We start from the raw sequence: 21,051 nt of genomic DNA on the forward strand, positions 1-21,051 counted from the left end.
CACCCCCAACCTCACTTACTTCGGTTGTTTGAAGTTTTCATGCTCCTCCCACCACAGGGCCTTTGCTTATACTCTTCTGTCTGCCATGCTCTTTATACCAAGTAGGGATTTGGTTCCGGGGCATGAAACAGAAATTCAGAATAGCAGTGCTTTTATTAATAGAGCATGTAGTTCTCTCTCATGGAATGTAATTTGTGGTAGTTTCATGGCAGCAGTGACCCCACTTCTCCACTCGCTGTATCCACACCCCCTGTACCATGACTTACAGCTTCTTCCATCAAGAGGTAGAATCATTTTCCTGCCCCCCCTCCCTGAGTCTGGGCTGGCCTCCTGACTTGCTTTGGTTAACAGAATGAGGTAGAAATAATAAAGTGCTAACCCTGAGCCCATGTCTCAAGAGAACTTGTATACTACCTGTGTCTCTCTCTTGAAGCCGCTAAGCTTTAGGGGGGTTTGTGACACAGCGATAGCTAACTGGTAAAGAAATCACAGTCTGGTCTTGCGGCTTCATGGTCCCCAGAGATCCAAGCACCTTCTGTGTACGTCTTTCATTGTACCAGGCATGGCCTCCTTCCATAGGTCTCCTCGTTGCTCAAAGTGGCTGCTGGGGCTCCAGCCGTTGCACTGTTAGTCTCTTGACTTAGGTAATTCTGACCTGTCTTTTTGATCCCAGACCAAACGATCCCATGAACAACACTTGCACGATTTGCCCCAAGGTAAATACCCTCATGTATCAATAATGATTGTCTTAAGATAAATACAAGAGGAATTGTGAGGTCAAAGAGAAGGCACATTTTTATGTCCTTTGACACATCCTGCTTAGAAAGCTTGCACTGGCATGCACTCGCCCTTGCCAGCGCTAGCTGCTGTCATTTAAAAATTCGGCTGGGGCGCCCGGGTAGCTCAGTTGGTTAAGCAGCTGACTTAGGCTCAGGTCATAGTCTCACGGTTTGTGAGTTCGAGCCCCTTATCGGGTGAGCTTGGGCCCCACTTTGGGATTCTCTCTCTCTCCCCCTCACTCTGCCCCTCCCTCACTTGTACTCTCTCTCAAAAATAAAAAAAAAACAAACAATCAAACAAAAACATAAAAATTCTAGACCACTGTTTTTCACACTTTGTTTTCTCCCATGCTGACCTGGTGACATGTCTTTGTTGACCCTCTCTGCCCGTCCATCCATTTGCCAAGCAGCCCGCCGGCGTCAGAAACCAAGCATCGAGGTGACTTGAGTGTCCTTGTGGCTTCCTCGTCCACCCCTAGGCCTTTGGACCCCAGCTGGCCTTTGGAAACTGCCTGCCAGGCAGAATCTGAGGCGGAGAAGAAGCCGCCTTTACTTTTCCTCTTGTTCTCTATCGCTTGTTCCGCTAAACTCCCATCCGTGGCCTTGGAGGCTGATGTCAACACCTTCATACCAGGCTGCAGGTGCCTAGCAAAAACTAGCCCGGAGCCCAGGCTCGGGTCCGTAGCCCGTGACTCCACTTGGGGCCAACGCTGTGTGCCAGGCACCTCGGGTGGCACGGAGGACCTCCGGGGCACATGGAGGCTGCCCCCGCCCCTGCCGAGGGGCCCAAGGCCACGCTCCTCATCGACAAAAGCAGGGCCGGGCTGTTCTTTCTGGCCGGGTAGCTGGGTCACTGCAGCCTCTGGAGGAACCTGCGGAATTGGTGAGACCCCAGCCTGGTGCCGGTGGACCCCGCCCTAAGCCTCGGGCCCTCTTCCCAGGCTCACCTCCAAGACCCTGGGGGCACTTCTGTCCCTGACGGGGCAGTCTGGGCTGAACGGGGGCGGGACACAGAGGGACAGGACTGATGGGCTCTCTTTGGGGGTGATGAGAAACCAAGGACCCTGCAGCGGTGGTGTGGACGCTTCTCAGACGCTCCTGCTTTTCCTCTAGGTCTAGACTCCACCTGGGAGGAGGCAGAAAGACCATGGGGGCCTCATGAAAACATGGCTGGTCCCTTAGAGGGTCCCTGCGGACGGAACTTCTGGAATGGCTCCGGCGTGCGGGTAACAGCTACGTGCTCACGTTTCCTGATTTTCTTCCCCGGCCCTGTGCGCCCCGCCCCACGCCTTCACATCGTAGGGAATGGCACCCCCGTTGGTTCAGGGGCTCCTGCCCCTGAACCCAGAGCCTCCTCGCTTGCGCCCCCCGATCTGATCCGCCAGCAAATACTCTCGGCTTCAGGATGGCCAATGTCCCCATTTGTCGGTTTCGTTATTGCAACCACTTCGGTTCAAGTCACCGCCCTCGCGCCTGGACTGTTGCGGCCACCTCCGGACCGCCTTGCTTCTGCTTTGCCCCGGGTTTGCCGCGTGTCACTGTGCGTGTAGCGGGGACCCTGCGGGTGTTACCTGTATGCGCATCGCAGCCCGCTCCTCCGAGCTGAGCAGTGTGGCCACTGTGTCCTTGGACTGCAAAACCCATTCGCTGTGCAGCCAGAATGATCATTTAACGTCATCCCTTCGCCCCAAAGCCTCCAGTGGTTCCGGAACACTCTTACGAACACAATCCTTAAAATGGCCTACGAGAGCGGCCGTGAATTGGTCCCAACCACGGCCAATACTGCCCCCTAGTGGGGGGCAGTGTGTGGGGTAATTGGCAATGTGGGGATGTTCTCGTCTCAAAGCCTAGAGGGACCTTCTAGGGTAGTGGAGGGTCAGACTTGCTAAACTACTTGCAATGCCTAGGAGAGCCCCACAGGACAAATAACTGTTAATAATCATAATAATCATAATAATCATATACATATGATTTTTATATATACATTTATATATTTTATATACCTGTACATAATTCTCCTCCTCCCTCTCCTTCCCCTTCTTCCCCTCCTTCCCCTTCCCCTTCCCAAAAATGCCAATAGCACCTGTGTGGTGTGCCTGCCTTACCTCTGACCTTATCTCCTACCTCTCTTCCTTTTCACTCACTCAACTCCAGCCACACCGATCTTTCTACTGTTCTCTTAAACCAACACTCTCACTCCTGCCTCAGGGCCTTTGCACCTGCCCTTTCCTCTCCCCTTGTTGAGCTCCCATGAGCGAGAACCTAAAAGGGGCTAATTCCAGTGTTGGAATGCTGCCAAGTGGCCCCCGTGGTAGTGCCCCTTGCCTCCTCCCTCTGCCTGCTTCACGGGCTCCTGCAGCAAGCAGGTGTCTGCCCAGCTGGCCGTGGCCTCCATTCCTCCCTGGGCCACCGAGGGGAACGACGTCTGCCTGTCTGTCCGGTGCTCCCTCAGAATCTCATCTCCTACAAGTGGTTCTGAGGAACAGCCACCACCCAGGTTACCCAGATCCTTAATTTTATTTCATTTATTTTTATTTTTTTAATGTTTGGTCATTTTTGAGAGAGAATGAATGAATGGGGCAGAGAGAGAGAAAGGGAGACCAAGGATTTGAAGCAGGCTCTGCACTGTCAGCAGAGAACCCAACGTGGGGCTCAAACTCATGAACTTTGAGCTCATGACTTGAGCCAAAGTCGGACGCTCAACCGACCGAGCCACCCAGGCGCCCCTGTTACGTTTTTTAAAAGTGTGATGCCACTTAGTGTTGTCAGGGATGTGGGAAGTGAACACTCCCAGGCACGGCTGTGGAGAATGTAGGGAGAAGCCTTGTTCTGAAAGCGCTTGGGTCTTTTCTGGCACGGAATTTTTAAAGACTTTCTTTGGGCATAATTTCAGATTTCAAATTGTGGCAAAAATCGTCAAAAGGGTACAAACAACCATCACGTCCCCCTTAACCAGACTCGTCTATTGTCACTATTGACTCTTTATCATTCTGTGCTCTCTGTCTCTCCCCATCCCCAGCCCCCATGTGAGAGTAAGACACAAACATCACGACTCTCTACCCCCAGATACCTGGAGGGTGCATTCCCTAAGAACAGGGACGCTCTTACATAAACGACTGTGGACTTCGTGAATACACAGTGATGCACTGCTTTTAGCAAATTGTCCACGTTCCAACTCTCAGTCACTGCGATAAAAAGTCCTTTATAACATATATCCCCCCCCCCCCATCCAGTTCAGGACCCAGTCTATAGTCGGGAGCTGTTTTGTGTCCTGTCTCTTTAGCCTCCTATAACCTGGAACTTTCCCACAGCCTCTCTTTATCTTCAACAACAGTGACTTTTTTAAGGACTATACCTCCCCCTTTACAAAAGAGAACATTTCTCATTTTGTGTTTGTCTGATGTTTCCTCGTAATTAGGCACTCCTGGCCAGCATACTGCATGTGTGAGGTTGTGTCCTTCTTGGGGGCGTGGCATCTGGGGACGGGGCACAGTGTCCCATCTGTCCACCGTGGGCGATGTCATTTTGACCACCGAGTCAAAATGGTTACTGTTTTCTCTTTCCTCCCTTGGAATAAATAAGCATTGTGTGGACACACACATGAAGGCCGTATCCTACTCACCAAAACTTCCTCTGAGGCTGAGCGTCCACTGATGGTTCTTGCTTTGGAGGTCTTGCAAATGACGATTTCCTGAGTCCAACACTCTCAGCATTGAGCAGTCAGAAATGGGATTCTTCCGTAAGCAAGATCCCTCCTCCACCTCTCGTTCCTGTCCTCTATTTTCTTTCTTCCTTTCCTCCTTTCCTTCTTCCACACTTCCTCCCTCCCGCCTTCCCTCCCTCCCTTCCTCTTTCTCTCCCTCTCTCTCTCTCTCTCTCTCTCTCTCTCTCTCTCTCTCTCTCGCATCTGTCATCTATTATCTGCCATCTACCTGTATGCCCTCTATCATCTACTTAGGTATCACTCTGTCATCTACCTACTGTCTATCCACCCATCTTTCTATTATCCATCCGCCCATTATCTATCAACCATCTGTCTATCTCTCATCACTATGTGCTCATAAATTTCTTTTTCAATGGTTTAAAACTCATCACTGTACTTAATATTTTGGTGCTTAAATTCTTCCAGATGTGGCCAGTGAGAGCCTCTTTGATCTTCCTTGTGACATGCCCATTTTTCAAAAGCACTTCCTTCCTTTCTGGCATAGGATATCCCAGGCTCGTGTTGTACATATCCTGCTCGACTTCTGGGTGTTTATCCAAAGGAAACAAAAACACGAACCGAGAAAGATACCGGCACCTCCTATGTGCACTGCAGCGTTATTTACGGTGCCCAAGACATGGAAACAAACCTCAGTGTCCTTTGACAGATAAATGAGTAAAGGAAACGTGTAAGCTATGTTGCATTTAAAATTTCTGTTTGCATGTTTTTGTTGCTGGTACATAGGAATGCAGTTGAATTCTGTGTGTTGATCTTGTATCTGGAGACCTTACTGAACTCACTTGTTGGTTGTAGGAATATTTTGGTTTTGGTTTTTGGATATCATTTAGGATTCTCTTCATAGACCATTGTGACACCCACAGACTGAGATGGTTTTATGCCTTCTTTGCTGATATGTATGCCTTTTCTTGCCTATTTCACTGGCTAGAACTTTCAGTACTCTGTTGAATAAGAGTAGTGAGCCCAGACATCCTGACTTGTTTCTAATTTTGGGAGCAAAGAATTCATTCTTCTACCATCAAATATAATGTTAGCTGTAGTGTGTGTGTGTGTGTGTGTGTGTGTGTGTACTCTTTTTCAAGTTGAGGAAATTCCCCTCCATTCCTAGTTTTCTGAGGGTTTTAATCATGAACAAATATTGAATTTTCTCAAATGCTCTTTTCTTTTCCTTTTCTTTATTTTTGAGAGGGACGGAGGGAGAGAGAGAGAGAGAGAGAGAGCACGAGCAGGGGAGGGGCAGAGAGAGAGGGAGTCACAGAATCTGTGAGCTGTCAGCACAGAGCCCAACGTGGGGCTTGAGCTCACGAACCATGAGATCGTGACTTGAGCTGAAGTCGGACACTTAACCCACTGAGCCACCTGGGCGCCCCTCTCAAATGCTTTCTGCATCAATTTATATGACCATGTGATTTTTTTTCTTTATTAGCCTGTTAATATGGTGGATGACATCAGTTGGTTTTCAAATATGAAACCCGTCTCGGATCCCTGGAATAAACCCCACTTGGTGCTGGGGTACAACTCTTTCTACGTATTTCTAAAGTCTATTTGCGACTATTTTGTTAAGAATTCTTGTGTCTGTATTCCTGTGGAGATATGGTCTGTAACTTCCTTTCTTTGTACTGTCTTTGTTTGGTTTTGGTAACAGGGTAATATTGGCCTCGTAAAATGGATACAGAAGTATTTCTCCTTTTTCTATATTCTGGAAGAGATTGCATAAAATTGGTGCTGATTCTTTAAAGAGTTGGTAGAACCCTCATGCAAAAGCCTCTGGGCCTGGAGATTTCTTTTTTCCTGGATTTTAAATTACAAAATCAGGGATGCCTGGGTGACTCAGTCGGTTAAGTGTCTGGCTTTGGCTCAGGTTATGATCTCATGGTTTATGAGTTCGAGCCCCGCATTGGGCTCTGTGTTGACAGCTCAGAGCCTGGAGCCTGCTTTGGATTCTGGGTCTCCCTCACTCTCTGCGCCTCCCCTGCTCATGCTGTCTGTCTGTCTCTCTCTCTCTCTCTCTCTCAAAAATAAAGAGACATTTAAAAAGTTTTTTTTTTAATTATAAAATCCACTTCCTTAACTGTTATAGGGCTATTCAAATAATCTGTTTCACATTGGGTTAGTGATGGTACTTTGTGATCTTCAAGGAACTGGTTCATTTTCTCTACATGGTTAAATTTATGGGTGTAGGCCTGTTTGTCCTGTTCCCTTATCACCCCACTGTTGGTAGCAGGGCCTAATGATGTTTACTGTTTCTTCCCCAACATTGATAAATTAGTAATCCGAAGGTTCCCTCTTTATTTTCTTAGTAATGGTAGAGGTTAATCAATTTTATTGATCATTTGATAGGACCAGCTTTTTGTTTCAGTGACCTTCTCTGTGGTTCAGTTTCATTGATTTGTGCTCTTTATTATTTTCTTTCTTCTTCTTGATTTGGGTTTAATTTATTCTTTTTCTTTTTAAATTTTTTTTTAAACGTTTTTATTTATTTTTGAGACAGAGAGAGACAGAGCATGAACAGGGGAGGGTCAGAGAGAGGGAGACACAGAATCTGAAACAGGCTCCAGGCTCTGAGCTGTCAGCCCAGAGCCCGATGCGGAGCTCGAACTCACGGACTGCGAGATCGTGACCTGAGCCGAAGTCGGCCGCTTAACCGACTGAGCCACCCAGGCGCCCTAATTTATTCTTTTTCTAATTTCTTGAGGCGGGAACTTAGATTGTTGAAGACTTTCCCTCTTGCCTAAAGTCGGCCTTTTGGTGCCATCAGTTTCCCTCTCAGCACTGCTCTCACAACTTTGACGTGCAGTATTTTCATTCTCATGCAGTTCAACGTATTTCTTGTTTTTCTCCGAGACTCCCTCTTTGACCCGTGGCTTATTTATAATGTGCTGTTCAGTCTCCAAATGTTTGGAGAGTCTGCTATTATCTTTCTGTTAGTTATTTCCAGTTTGAGTCTATTGTGGTCACACTGTATGATTTCCATTTTTTAAAAAGTTTGTTGAGTTCTGTTTTATGGCCCAGGATATGGCTTATCTTGGTATATGTTCCATGAATGGTTGAAAAGAATGTACGGGGCGCCTGGGTGGCTCAGTCGGTTAAGCGTCCGACTTCGGCTCAGGCCGTGATCTCACGGTTTGTGAGTTCGAGCCCCGCGTCGGGCTCTGTGCTGACAGCTCGGAGCCCGGAGCCTGCTTCGGATTCTGGGTCTCCCTCTCTCTCGGCCCCTCCCCCACTTGCATGCACACTGTCTCTCTCAAAAATAAATAAATAAACATTAAAAAAAATACAGTCTTCATTGTAAATCAAGACCCTTTCCAGTTTACCCTTTTATAAGCTGTGTGGCACCAGATATCTTTATAGCTAATTTCTTTGCACATGGTGATGATAATTTCATTAGGAATAATTATAAAAAGTGGAACCACTAGGGCAAAAGGCATACCTGTTTCACAGCTTTTGATCTGTATTGCCAAACTCTCTTCAAAGAAGATCTTTACTAATTTATAATCTAGTCTTCACCCGGCCTCTGCAGTCGGTCCTTAGAGTAGCCCATGATTACCTGAAATTAGATGCAAATGTGTGCATGGGTGTGTTTTCTGGGGAGAGGATCTGGGATCCACTCTTCAGGGGAGTGGGTGAGGGCTTGTTGGGTATGTGTGTGAGTGTGTGTGTGTGTGTGTGTGTTCCCATTACAGTTGAGGCTGGTGCCAGATGTGCTCACTTTGGAACCAGCAAAGCCAGCAGTGGGTGTTTCCAAGGCCCCAGGGAGGCATTTCCTGCCACTGATAATTCCTGGGGCTCCAGATCCCTTTCAGCCCTATCACCCTCAGTTTCTCTTTTCTCCTCCCCAGAAAAGGCCACCAACCCCGGTGGCAGCCCTGTCTCCCGTGGAGCACATGGCCTCCTTGAATTTGACATGTGTCTCCCCAAAACAAGGAGGTGATGATCTGGTGGTTTCTGAATGTCGAGGTGATTTGGGGAGGGGAGGGGCCGGTGATGTCAGCGGATGGCGGGGCCTCGCATTCCCACAGTCACACGCCATGACTCTGGCACCCACCACTGGGAGACCAGGAGGCACCTGGGAGCCAGACCCCACGAGGGCCTTGTGCCGATGTGGCCTGCGAGTATGGGTTTCCCCGCCCCATAACAGACCCACCTCTGTAACACAGGGTACCTCCCTCTCTACCGCCCACTGGTCCATCCACCATTTATAGCCAAGAACAGGGGCCGTGTAGATAGAGCAAGGGCTCTACAGACTGGCTGGATTCAAATCCAGGCTCTGCTCTTTCTGAGCTGGTGACCTTGGGCAAGCTACGTCACCTTTCCGTGCCTCAGTTTCCTCATCAGAAAGGTGGAAGTCACAGTAGTGTCTACCTCCATGGGTCCTTGTGAGGAGCAGAGTCGGGTCACGTAAGAACTTAGAACAAAGCCGGGCACGTAAGTACTCATATTCTCTCACAAGTTCGTTCACCATCTAGTTATTTAAGAGGCACTTACGGAACCTTTATTATGTAACAAATTAGGGACTTTCAGACTCGTCTTACCTCAAGTTCGAGGTCAGATGTAGACCACAGGATTCCAATCTCGCAGAAATTCCAGTCCTTAGAACACAAATATTTGCAGAACTGAAAGGACTCGAAGATACCCTTCCTTCTACAAACAACAAAACCGAGGTCGAGAACGGGGAGGGGCTCAGCCGAGATCTCACAGTGTCAGGAGTAAAGGCAGGAACTTGAACCCAGGTTTCTCCCCCTCCTTCCCCTCCTTCTCTCTTGAACGATATGAGCTCCCGCTCTATGCTGAACGTTAGCCCAGGCAATGCGGCGGACATAACAGGTAAGCATCTGTTCTCACGGAGCTGAAGTCTCGCTAGGGGCAGTGAGGGACCCAGACACCACAGTGAAGGGGTGGCTGCAATAGTTCACTCATTCATTCATTCATTCATTCATTCATTCATTCATTCATTCATGGGGCAAACTCCCAGGTTATGTGACTGCACGCCGCCCTCAATGTGTGGAACTTTCAGCCCTGAACTAAATGCCCAGTCTGGTGGGAATCGTGGTCCTTGTTTTCCATACTTTTCCCAACTAGGATGTTTTTCTCTCGGTCCAGGTGGCCCTGACACTCCACCATGACCTCACCAGACCCAGCTTCACCCTAGTGATTGGTTCCAGCGTCCCCCTGCTCTGCTTGGCTGACTCCCAGCCCCCTGCCCGGTACATACGGAGCATCAGTGGGATCCCCGGGCCTGATGGCCAGACCCTCTTCATTTCCAGTCTCTCCAGGGCATGCTCGGAGGTCTATACCTGCAGGGCCTCAAACTCCATTTCCAGCTCGCACAGCAGCGTGGACGCCGACATCACTGTCTCAGGTATTGCTCTGTGGGCTGAATGTTTGTGTCCCCCACAAATGCATAGGTTGAAATCCCAACTCCCAGAGTGATGGTGTTGGGAGGTGGGGCCTTTCGGGAGGTGATGAGGTCACGAGGACAGAGCCTCCTGAATGGGATCAGAGGCTCCAGAGGGATCCCGAGCTCCTTCCACCGTGTGAGGACACGGTGAGAACCAGGAAGAGGGCCCTCACTAGAACCTGACCACGCTGCACCCGCCAGAACCATGAGATATAAATTTCTGTTGTCTATAATCTTCCCGGTATGTGTTTTGCTATAGCAGCTCAAACAGACCAAGACAGATGTACAGCTAGGGTTGAGGCTTATTGATTGGAGGTGAAATGTCCAAAATTTAAGAAAGAAAAAGAGATCAAGAGAAAAAGATCATTCCAATAAATAAAGTCCCTGGGACTTTATTGTTGGAGTTTGGTTTTATTTTCTTCTTGGGATTCTTTTCTTGGCTCTTCCACGCCTCTATATACTCAGCAAGATTTTTCTAACCCGTGTTATGCAAAATAAGTTTGTTCTTAAACTAGCAAACTGACTCTTACCTGTAGGGGTCGCTCTTTTTTTTTTTTTTTTTAAGTATTTAAATTTTTTTTTTTTAATGTTTATTCTTGAGGGGAAGACAGTGTGAGTGGGGAGGGGCAGAGAGGGAGGGAGACACAGAATCCGAGGGAGGCTCCAGGCTCTGAGGTGTCAGCACAGAGCCTGACGGGGGCAGGAACTCATGAACCATGAGCTAGATTATGACCTGAGCCAAAGTTGAATGCTTAACGACTGAGCCACTCAGGCACCCTCTAACTAAATTTATTTTTTATACATTTTTATTTTAGAGAGTGCAAGCAGGGGAGAGGGGCAGAGGGAGACAGAGAGAGAGAGAGAGAGAGAGAGAGAGAGAGAGAGAGAGAGAGGGAGAATCCTAAGCAGTTTCCATGCTCAGTATGGAGCCTGATGCAGGGCTCGGTTCCACGACCCTGGGATCATGACCTGAGCTGGAATCAAAGTCAGATGCTCAACCGACTGAGCCACCCAGACGCCCCGTTGGTGTCCTGCTCGTTGTCTGCCTCCCTCTGCCCCTCCCCATCCTTGCATAAAAGTGATTTCTTTAAGGGCAGAGGTCTGTATTTGTTTCATTTGCTGGTCTGTGCTCCAAGCACCTAAAAAAAAGTGCCTGGCACATAGTAGGCCCAAATAAATGTTTGCCGAGGGAAGGTGGGCGCGAGCCGTAGAGAGGCAGTCCGGGCTGGGAGGTCAGTCGAGGTCATGCTTGGGAAGACACAGCCTGGGGCCAGCCTGCGTGAGTCTGGCAGGTGAGGGTGTGGGGGAAGCAGGGCCCTGGGTTTATTTGCACCTGTCAGAGACCAAGTAGAAGTTGTGTTCCAGGGAGGGGCCCAGGAAGTTCCTCTCTCTTGTTGGAGCAGGAAAACACAGAACCTGCCATGGGGAAGGGGGGGTGGGGGATTTTGGGAGAGAAAACCCCAGCCCTGTGTGAAGGGGCAGATTTGGGAAAGTCCACTCCAGTGGTGGCTCTGTCCTCTAGGGTGGGGCGGAGGGGAGGGAGAGGCGAGGGTCTGAGGCCCGGGGCGGTGGGGGGCACTGGGCAGCGGAATCCGGAGGGAAGCCTGGCTGAGGAGTGGATTGCAGGTCAGAACAGGATGGGTAGACGGAGGCCTTGAATGCCGACTCAGGTGCACCAGGTGCGCTCAGCACAGGGAGCCCCAGGCACCGGGGGTGCGGTAGGGTCATGCGGCCACCGGCGTCCATCTGCGTGTACAGAGATGACGGGGCTGGAGGTGGCCAGAAGCCACTTTCGGACCTTGGAAGGCCGGACACGTGGAGGTGATGAGCCAGGTGGATCAGAGCCTGTGGCCCGATAGGCCCTGTGACTTTAGGCGAGAGCTAAGTCACCTCCCCTCCGTGAGCGTCGCTGTGGTGGGCGACGAGATGGGATAATAATATCCCCTAACCTGCTTGACTCTTCCTGTCTCCGTCGCCGAATCACTTCCTGATATGCCGCATGACGTACCTGTTTCGTGTGCTTGTCGCGTATGGTCTCTCTCTGCACTGTGCATTTTGTCCCGAGCACCTAGAGCAAGCCCAGGAGGTGCTCGGGGTGCGGGCGTCGAGTGACGGAGTGGGTGCGCACTTCCACAGAGGGGCTGCTGTCCCGACGCCCAGTGGAGACCCACGCCCACCGAGGGCTTGCTCTGTGCCAGGCTCTGCTCCAAGCCCTTGCCCGGCCTTAAGTCATTGTCTCCGTCTGCAGCTGGGATACGGAAGCTCACAGAGGTGACATCCCGCTCACAGAGGTGACATCCCCTTCCTGGCAAGGCGCAGCTGCGGCGTGGAGGGCGCGGAGAGGCTAAACCCTCCCCGCCCCGTCTTACAGCGGAGGACAGGGGTCACGAGGGCGGGCGCTCAGGGCTGAACACGTGGCCGGTGGAGGGGCCAGGTTTCGAACCTCCAGACCCAGTTTGCTAAGCCTCGTGCTTCCCTGAAGCAGATGCTTGGTGACTGCCTGTGGCATGAATGAGACCCAGGCGGGCAGCAAGCGGAGGTAGCCGGGTGACTGAGATCTTCCGTGATGCCAAGGTGCCTCTCGTGCCCTAAGTCGTGGCTTTAGAGTTTTCTTAACCACCACCTACACCGCCCACCCTCTCACTTCCTCTTTTCTGGAGCCGCCTGAACTTCCTTCCTTGCTGCCAACTCAGCAGCCTCCCACATGCGGCCCCTCCACCTGCCAGACTCTCCCCTGACCCATCTTCCAGGTCTCAGGTTTGATGGCCTCTCTTCCAGGAAGCCCTCCCTGACCTCCAGACCTGGTCACGTGCCTCCTCCGGGCTCCCCCAACCCAGCCCCGCCCGTGCTGGGTTGGTACAGACGGGGAACAGGTTCATCTATTCTGCCGGACTGTGAGCCCATGTGGGCAGGGCTGGGGATGCCTTGGCCACTACTGTGTCCCCAACGCTACTAAGCACAGGGATCATCACAGAAGAGTCTAAGGCATGTTTGTTGATGAATAAGGAAGTGAATGAATGGATACATGAGTTGATGCTCGTTAATGGTTATTCCCTAACCCAGTGACACTAAATCTTGGTCTCCATGCTCTCAAACACCAACAGCTTGTCTTGCCCGCAGGGAAGTAAAAAAAAAATGTAACTCCCCTACGTTGAACCTTGACTGTGTCCCCAGTTCTCAGCTCAGATGTCTCCTCTTCCAGGAAGCCCTCCTTGCCTCCTCCCCCCCGCCCCCCAGGCTGGGTCAGACACCCCCTGGGGCCCTCCCAACCCAGTTCATTCTGTGCTCCCAGCTTTTTATTTATGATCAGTATCATTTCAGCTCATTGAATATTTCCAGGCTGCTCGTGGCGAGCTTGGCACTGAGCCTGATTGTCCTCAGGTCTTCACAAACAGAAGCCACCGTGATTGTTTTTGTTATCATTACGATTGACTATCATTATCTTGGCTCCTGTTTCCCTTAACTCTTAACATTCTCTTATTTTCCCTCCCTGGTACCCCTTCTCCCTGGATTGCTTCCCCGTCCTGGCAAAGAGGCGGGGAGGGGGGGTCTCGGGAGGAGGGAGACATGATTCTCAAAGGACTCAGGGCCAAAAGGTAGGGATTTCTTTCCCCTCTTCCACCTTGGGAGAAACCCCAGGATTTCTGGGGCTCTTGCTGTCTGTGCTGTGCAGAGGAAGGAAAGAGAGCCCTGGGGCGGAGGGTGGAGGTGGGTCCAAAGTTCCTTCCTGCCACCACCCCTGTCTGTCCTGGGAGCTGCTGTCACCATCATAGTGCCTGTGAGTTTGCAGCAGGGCAGAGGGGGAGGAAGAGGGAGCTGGAGGGGGGAGCTGGAGTGAAGACGGTGTCTGTGTGTGCAAGTTGGGGCACGTCGATCAGGTGCCAGAACCCATGGGACTTGCTGACTTAAGGGGCCACCACTGGGCAGAAATCCTGCTTATAGGTGAGTGTACTGTTCCATTCAGATGCGGATGGGGCTGGTGCGCGCGCGCGCGCGTGTGTGTGTGTGTGTGTGTGTGTGTGTGTGTACAAAAAAGAGAGATACAAAGAGAGAGATAAATACAAAAGAGATTGACAAAGGTAGAGACCAGAGATAATGACATACATACAGAAAGGAATGGAGTTGGGACCACAGGACCAGAGACCCAGAGAGAAATAGAAGGACAGAGAGGCAAAGAGTGAAAATAACAGTAGAAACTGTAGCAGAGGGGAAAACAGGGAGGGACAGATAGGAGAGAGGGAGACAGAGGACAAAGAGACAGGAAGGAAAGTGTACAAACACACAGAGAATTAGACTTGGGGAGTCGTGGAGAGAGAGACCCAGCAAAAGAGAGGTAGGAACACAGCGGACAGACAGGTCACACCAGGGGACGGATATGAAATTTATGCTTAAAGGGTCTCTGAGCTAGAATATTTTGATAAGCATTTTGGAGGCAAAGGAATGACTTTTCAATGGGTGGTGTGCAAAACTCAGCCCGGCTTTGCCGTGTGGCCCTGAGGCCGGCTCTTCCCTCTGGCTGACCCTGGCAGGGTGCAAGGGGCTCCGGGGTCCCATGAGGGGCTGAGAGTCACCAGCTTCTCTGCAAAGTTTGCTTCCCCCCTGTGCGCAGAAGGCAAGACCCTGTAGGGAGGAGGCAGGAGGGAAGGGGCCAGGTAAAGGCTGTCTGCAGAGGGAGGTTGATCTCAAATGGGTATGATGAGGCCCACCGTCGATGACTGCACGCTCAGGATTTCTTTTATGACAGTTCTATGAAGCGGGAACTGTTATTACTCCATTTTACAGATGGGGAAACTGAGACTCAGAGGACATCACTCGCCAAACAAAGCAATGGCAAAGCTGGGATTCAAGGGAAGGCAGTCAGGCTCTGGGTCCACAGGCAGAAAATGCAAACTTAGGAAATAATAATAATAGTGACCGAACACTTCCTATGAACCGTTTTAGGCACGTGACATCTGATATCGAACCTCACAACAACCCGACGGACTAGGTTCTATCCTCCCCATTTTGCTGTTGGAGAAACTGGGGCTCGCAAAGAGAGCCCCGTGCCCGTGATCGTGGAGCCAGGACGCATCAGAATCAGTATTTGCTTCCAGATATCCTAAGAGCTCCTGCCCTTCACCGCTGACTCAGCAGGGAATGGGGCAGTGCCTGAGCCAGACTGGGGTCCATTGAGGGCTGGAGAGAAACATGGCTGCCAGCCTCTGTTGATTGGGCAGATGAGAGGGGTGGGGCGTGGGACGTCAAGGTCAGCTGCACCTAAGCATGGCTGCTGGGGTGGGGGAGGGGGGAGGGGGGCCCCCACTCATCCCCACAGTCTCTTCCAGTCTTGAAACTGTGTCGAATGGCCAAATGGAAATCGGACAACTCCCGGTTCCCCTTGCCTCCCCTTGCTAGGGAAATCTCTCCCTGAGGGCAAGTCTGTGGAGGTACCAGAGGTTAGTTTCCCCCATCAGAGGTAATAGAGGTTCCGGTTTGTGAGGGGATAGGCTCTGTGCCCATCCCTGGGCCGACAGGAGTTACGCGGTGTTGAGAACACAGTTTAGGGCCCGGCAGGCCACGTTCAGTCTCGTCTTCTGCCGCTCACTATAACGGTCTTGGAACGTGACTCCACCTCCCCGAGCGTCTCTTTCCTTCTGGAGTGTGGAATGAGGAGACTGGTCACGTGCCTCCGTCAGAATGAGCATCATCGGAAAGAGCACAGTGACCCTCAGGGGGCCGAATTAAAGGTTACCAGTATTCATTACCACTTCACGACAACCTTAGGATGCAGGTGATGGGATGCCCGTTGTACAGCTGGACAAATTGAGTCTCGAGAAGATTAAACTCATGCCACAAGTCACATGGTCAATAAGTAGTGGAGAGGAGACAAGCCTCTAGGGATGAAGTGTCATGTCCATGACCCTGACCTCCCTCCATTTATGGCGACCATAACTGGATTCTGCCAACCCACCTCTCCCTCCCTGAATGCCTCTTCTCTCTTTCCCACCAGCCTCACTTTTGACCATGTGGAGTCTGCCAGCTGCAGTCCAGCTCACCCCTGATACCAACCCACTTACCACCATCCAAAGTGAGAAGGATGTCGTTCTGTCTATGTTAGGGAACCCCCCCCCCCCCCCCCCCCCGGGGACCCCAGACTCATCGTAGATTCAGAGATGCGAGCACAGAAAACAAGGCTCTCATTCTGATCCCTGCCTTCATACCTAAAACACCCATCAAGATTCCACGCCCAAAGTCCTAATAGAACAAATCTGATTGGCCAGCCAGGGTCTGGCAACAACCTGTCAGATCAGCTGATTTGGGGGATGGGGTAAAGGGGTGGATTGTAGCTGTCGTGGCTGGGGGTGGGAAAGGTTGGCTAAGAAGCGGGTAGTGGGATCTGGCAGGCATCCGTTACCAGCCCGATTCTCCTTACAGCTGATGTTAACTGACCCATTGTCAAGCCCCAGATCCTTCCGCTTTATCTGTACGATCCCATTTCATGAGGCTTAGATTGGAAGTAGGTTGTCCACAATCACACTCCAAATGAGCAGTGGATCTAGCATTTGAGCCCAGGCATTGAGCTCATGTGTCTTGAGGCAATTCCGAACCACCCTTGTCTCTCTGGGTCCCTCTGTGGCTACATTTTGCTTGGCCCTCCTCTGTGTCTCTGCTCCTGCCTCCCTCTTTCTCTTCCCGCGCAGAACTGCTGGCCAGACCCACCATTGCAATCAGCCAGGACACTGCCACAGAACAGAGGGAAAACGTGACCTTCCGCTGTAGCACCCAGGATGCTGACGTTACCATCCACTGGGTCTTCAACGATCTCCCCCTGGTGTTCCGCGAGCGCGTGCAGCTGTCCACAGATGGCAAGACCCTCACCATCCTCACCGTACAGCGGGAAGACTCTGGGACTTACAAATGTAAAGCCCAGGCTTTCCACCAGGTCCGGAGCAGTGCTCCCACCTTCCTGACTGTGAACTGTAAGTCCCTTTCCATTCTCCCCAGCCCCTCACCGACACCCCCTTCCTTGGTGATCTCATTCAGTCTCACCGCTTCAGATACCATCCAAATGTGGACTCGTCTACCCTTGGACTCCAGACGTATAACCGTGTGACGTCTCTACTTGGTTCTACTGGAAACTTCCAAGTTAACATACCTAAAACTAAGTTCTTTAACCTTCAGATGTGTGCTACAAAAGCTTGTCTGGGTAGGGGCAAGGAAAGAGCATTTAGACACGTCTTACAATCCTGCTTTACCCAGGGTTAAGGCTGACATTTAATTTCCACTGGGTTCCTGTATCTCCTTTGTAATTGATCCAGAGCTTGGGTGGGGGAGAAGAGAAATATTAATATTTATTGACCTCTGAGCTCTGTCTCTCTCAGAAAGCCATTGCTGAGCTCTTGTTGCTGCTATGATTGTTCTTGTCCTTCCAGATGGTCCTGACCCCTTTGAAATCAAGTTGGAGTCTGGTGTATCCAGAGGGGAGGTGGTTGAAGTGACAGAGGGCTCCACTGTGACCTTCTCCGTGGAAACACAGTCTCATCCTCCCCCTGCCTATACCTGGTTTCTCCCCTATGACTCCATCCCACCTCCCGCCATGAGTTCGTTCACCATCCAAGCTGTGTCCCGGGAACATGAAGGGACGTACAGGTGCTTGGTATCCAACGGTGCTACCCACCTGCTTCGCCTGGGTGCTCTTAAAGTTCGAGTCCTTGGTGAGCTGCTTCTTCCTGTTCCTCTCCTTTGTTCCTCTGAGAATCAGAGCTATACCAGTATCCCGGAGGCTGAGAAGGACCCAGAGGAGCGGGGATTTCTCGTGTGGCTGGTGGCAGAACAGGGCTCTGACCACAGCGAAGGTCCTGGCTCCTGGCTTGACCCGTCCTCCCCGAGACCTCGTTGGCTGTCTATGGGTTGTCCATTATTTGATTCTCTCTGAAAGTTGGGGGGGAGGGGCGGGCGTTGATTCTCTGTCCATACAAACACACAATATTCACACATCTCACACACACAGAGTCTCACGTACGTAAATAATAACCACGTATGCACAGCTGTGCACGATACACGCAATTTACATACGATACCCATAACACACAATGCAACCAACGTATAACCTACACACGAAACATATGATGTGCACACAGCTGACACCACGATATACGTACTCCGTAGCTACAGGCACACACGACAGCCATACACAAAGCGTGTCCACACCACACAGTGACACGCCGCGTACATTCACATGCAGAAGGCCCACGTACACGATACAAACTCACAATGCCTCACAGTCACACAACAAATACGACACACACATGCAGCAGACACAGACGTGCACACAAGACGCGTCTGTAGACCACACCCTCACCAAACATACAAAACCCGTCACGTCCTCGCGATTGTTACACGACACCTGCAGCACCCGTATCACGCAGTCACACACACACACACAAGACATACACATGTATCCCTGGAAAGCCCCCAAGGGCCCCCCGCCTGGGCTGCAGACTAGGGAAGGGGTCCCTGACCCCTACCCGTGTCTCTTTGTGTTTCCAGAAATGCTGACCAAGCCTCACATTGTGCCCCCAAGCCTGAATCTCGTGGAAAATGCCAGCTCCGTGGCCCTGACCTGCCAGACCCCCCATGAGGGGGCTGGAGTCCTGTGGCTCCTGAGGGGCCAGGCTCTCCTGCCCAGCGATCACCTGGTGCTGTCGGCTGACAACAGGAGCCTGGTCATCCACGGCCTCCGGCGGGACGACACAGGACCCTATGAGTGTGAGGTCTGGAACTGGGGCAGCCGGGCACGAAGCGAGCCCTTCAGGCTCGCCATGAGCTGTGAGTCACCCGGGCTGGGCCTTGTCCTCCTCCCTCCCTCCTTCCCTTCCTCCCTCCTTCCCTCCCTCCTTCCCTCCCTCCCTCCCTTTCCGTTCTTCCTTCTAGCCATTTATTCCACAATCACCGAATACCTGCTGTGTGCCAGCCCTGTCTTGGCACCCGACAGGACGCAGCACCAGCCCTGGTGGGGCTTATATTCTAGTGGGGAGACACACCTTAAACAGCTAAGCAGGGGACAGATGTGTTGTGTCACCGCCATGGGGCTAAGGAGAACCAGGAGGCAGCGAGAGGGGCAGGGAAGGCTGGGAAGGGAAGGCCTTGCAGTCTTAGCTGGGGTAGTCAGGGCAGGCTTCCCTGAGGAGGTGGCATTCCTGCAGAAGCTTGTCGGCAGCTAAGGGAAGAGAGCGCCGGGCAGAGGGAGCAGCGTGCGGGGTGGGTGGTGACAAGTGGGCAGAGGAACCCGAGCAGGCCAAGGCGACCAGACAGGTGAACTGGGGCGGATGGAATGGAAGAGGTCAGGAGGTTGTAAGGCTGGGGGCAGATCATGCAGGGCCCCGTGAGCCGTGGTGAGGACACTGGGAGCCACAGAAGGCTCTGAGTGGAGGGAGGAGAGGATTAGACCTAGGTTTTCCCAGAGTGTCCTGGGCCCTTGTCTATGGGGGGCGGGGGTGAAGCGGGGGAGGAGGAGGTTTAGAAAGTTCGGGTCCTTGGAGAGGCAGACCCCAAGGTAGGACGAAAGGGGTGACACGGGCGAGGATTTTGGTAGGATGAGTGCTCCTGTGCACAAAAGAAGGGAGGGAGCTGTGAGGGCTGGGGGAGCCAGTGAGTGAGGTGTTTGACCCCGAGCAAGCAGAGGAGGGGAGGGCAGGGGTGGGGTAGAGAGGGTTGGGTAGAAGTACAGAGACCACCGTGCAGCCTAAGGAACATTGTCAAGGCAGTAGGGAGAGTCCCATGTGTCCCAGGAAGGGGTCTGCCTCAGTTTCCCCAACACATTCAGGTATAAGTAGGGGGCAGCCGGTGGGGAGGGCCGGCAGTGGATTCCAGGGCACAGAGGTTGGGCCCTCCGTTACTGAAACCCCTGTGAGGCGCCTCCTCCCGGTGGCCACGGCTGTCCGTCAGGAGGTGACGGACCTGGGCCAGGGGGCAGCTGTGGGGGTGAGAAGCGGTGCGACCGTGGATGCATTTTGAATATCGAACTCACGGGATTTGCCGCTGTCGGCACCGAGTGAAAGACAAAGGGCCTGACCCCGCGGTTTTTTGTTTTTTTTTTTTGCCTGAGCTACTCGCATGGTGTAGCCGCCCTGAGCTGAGGTGGAGAAGAGGTTCCTGCAGGGAGAGAAAGTAGGGTCCACGTTTATTCGTGCTAAGTCACGGGGGACACGGGGGGCGGGGGGACAGAGGTCACACACACTGCTGTCGTCTTCTTCCCTTCCCGCTGCCGTCACGAAACCCGAAATTGCTATTTTGTTCTCCCTCTCTGCCGAGCAACATGTCGGGTGCTTGATGAGTGATGACAATGACCTCTTGAGCTCACGGCCTGCTTGGGATGGGGAGGTCGATCATCAGGCAAAGACAATACAGCGTGAAAAGTGCTGCCGTGGGGCGACGGTGTTTGGGGAACCCGAGGGAAGCCCCCAAAGTCTGGCGGGGGGGGGGGGTGTCGTGTGGGAAAGCTCGTGGTGAGATGTGATCCAAGGGACGAGCAAGTTATCTAGGAAGAGCAGGCTCCGGGAAGAGCATTCCAGAGAAGGAAGAGAATGTGTGAAGGCTCTGAGGCAAGGCGGAACAGGACAGAGACGGAAGATCCGAGCAGGATGTTATTTCCGGATTGGGAGTGGAAGGTGTGGAGAGGTGGGCGGTGGGGCTGGAGGGGTCTGCAAGGGCGAGATTGTGAATGAGCTCCTCAGCCATGGCCTTTGCCCTAAGGACACTGGGGAGCCATGGAGGGTTCTGAGTGGGGGAGGGATAGTGTCCAATTTGCACTTAGGAGGTCCCCTCTGGTTGCCTTGGGGAGGATCTGATGCCAGGATTGGAAGACGGTGAGGGATCCTGGTAACCAGGAGGTTCAGATGGGGGGGTAGATATCAAAGGATTCCTGGGCGGGGGTGAGGGCAGGATTGTCCTCTTTTCTAGGAGCGTAACAACTCAAAACTCTTTGCATCCTTCCTTCCAGTAGTTCATCATTAATTTATTTAAAAAAATTTTTTTTACGTGATTTTATTTTTGAAAGAGAGAAAGAGATGAGGGGGGGAGGGGCAGAGAGAGAGAGAGAGAGGGTGGCACGGAATCTGAAGCAGGATCTAGGCTGAGCCGTCGGCACAACAGAGCCCCACGCAGGCCTCGAA

General features: G+C 52.0%; 1 protein-coding gene across 12 annotated transcripts in view; it reads left to right on the plus strand.

Moving 5' to 3' along the window:
* CEACAM20 (CEA cell adhesion molecule 20) overlaps nucleotides 1-21,051 on the plus strand; it is a 65,770-nt gene that overhangs the window by 33,091 nt on the left and 11,628 nt on the right. For 7 of the 12 annotated variants that reach the window (XM_042918209.1, XM_042918217.1, XM_042918216.1 and 4 more), the window contains exons 1-5: nucleotides 15,348-15,668; nucleotides 15,888-15,965; nucleotides 16,579-16,857; nucleotides 17,311-17,592; nucleotides 18,428-18,706. In XM_042918209.1, coding sequence (XP_042774143.1) covers nucleotides 15,902-15,965; nucleotides 16,579-16,857; nucleotides 17,311-17,592; nucleotides 18,428-18,706 — 904 coding nt within the window. In that variant the 5' untranslated portion in view covers nucleotides 15,348-15,668; nucleotides 15,888-15,901. The other 5 variants (XM_042918212.1, XM_042918214.1, XM_042918215.1 and 2 more) reach the window with 5 other exon arrangements.

Source organism: Panthera leo, chromosome E2 (assembly GCF_018350215.1).
Source record: "Panthera leo isolate Ple1 chromosome E2, P.leo_Ple1_pat1.1, whole genome shotgun sequence".
Classification (NCBI taxonomy): Eukaryota; Metazoa; Chordata; class Mammalia; order Carnivora; family Felidae; genus Panthera; species Panthera leo.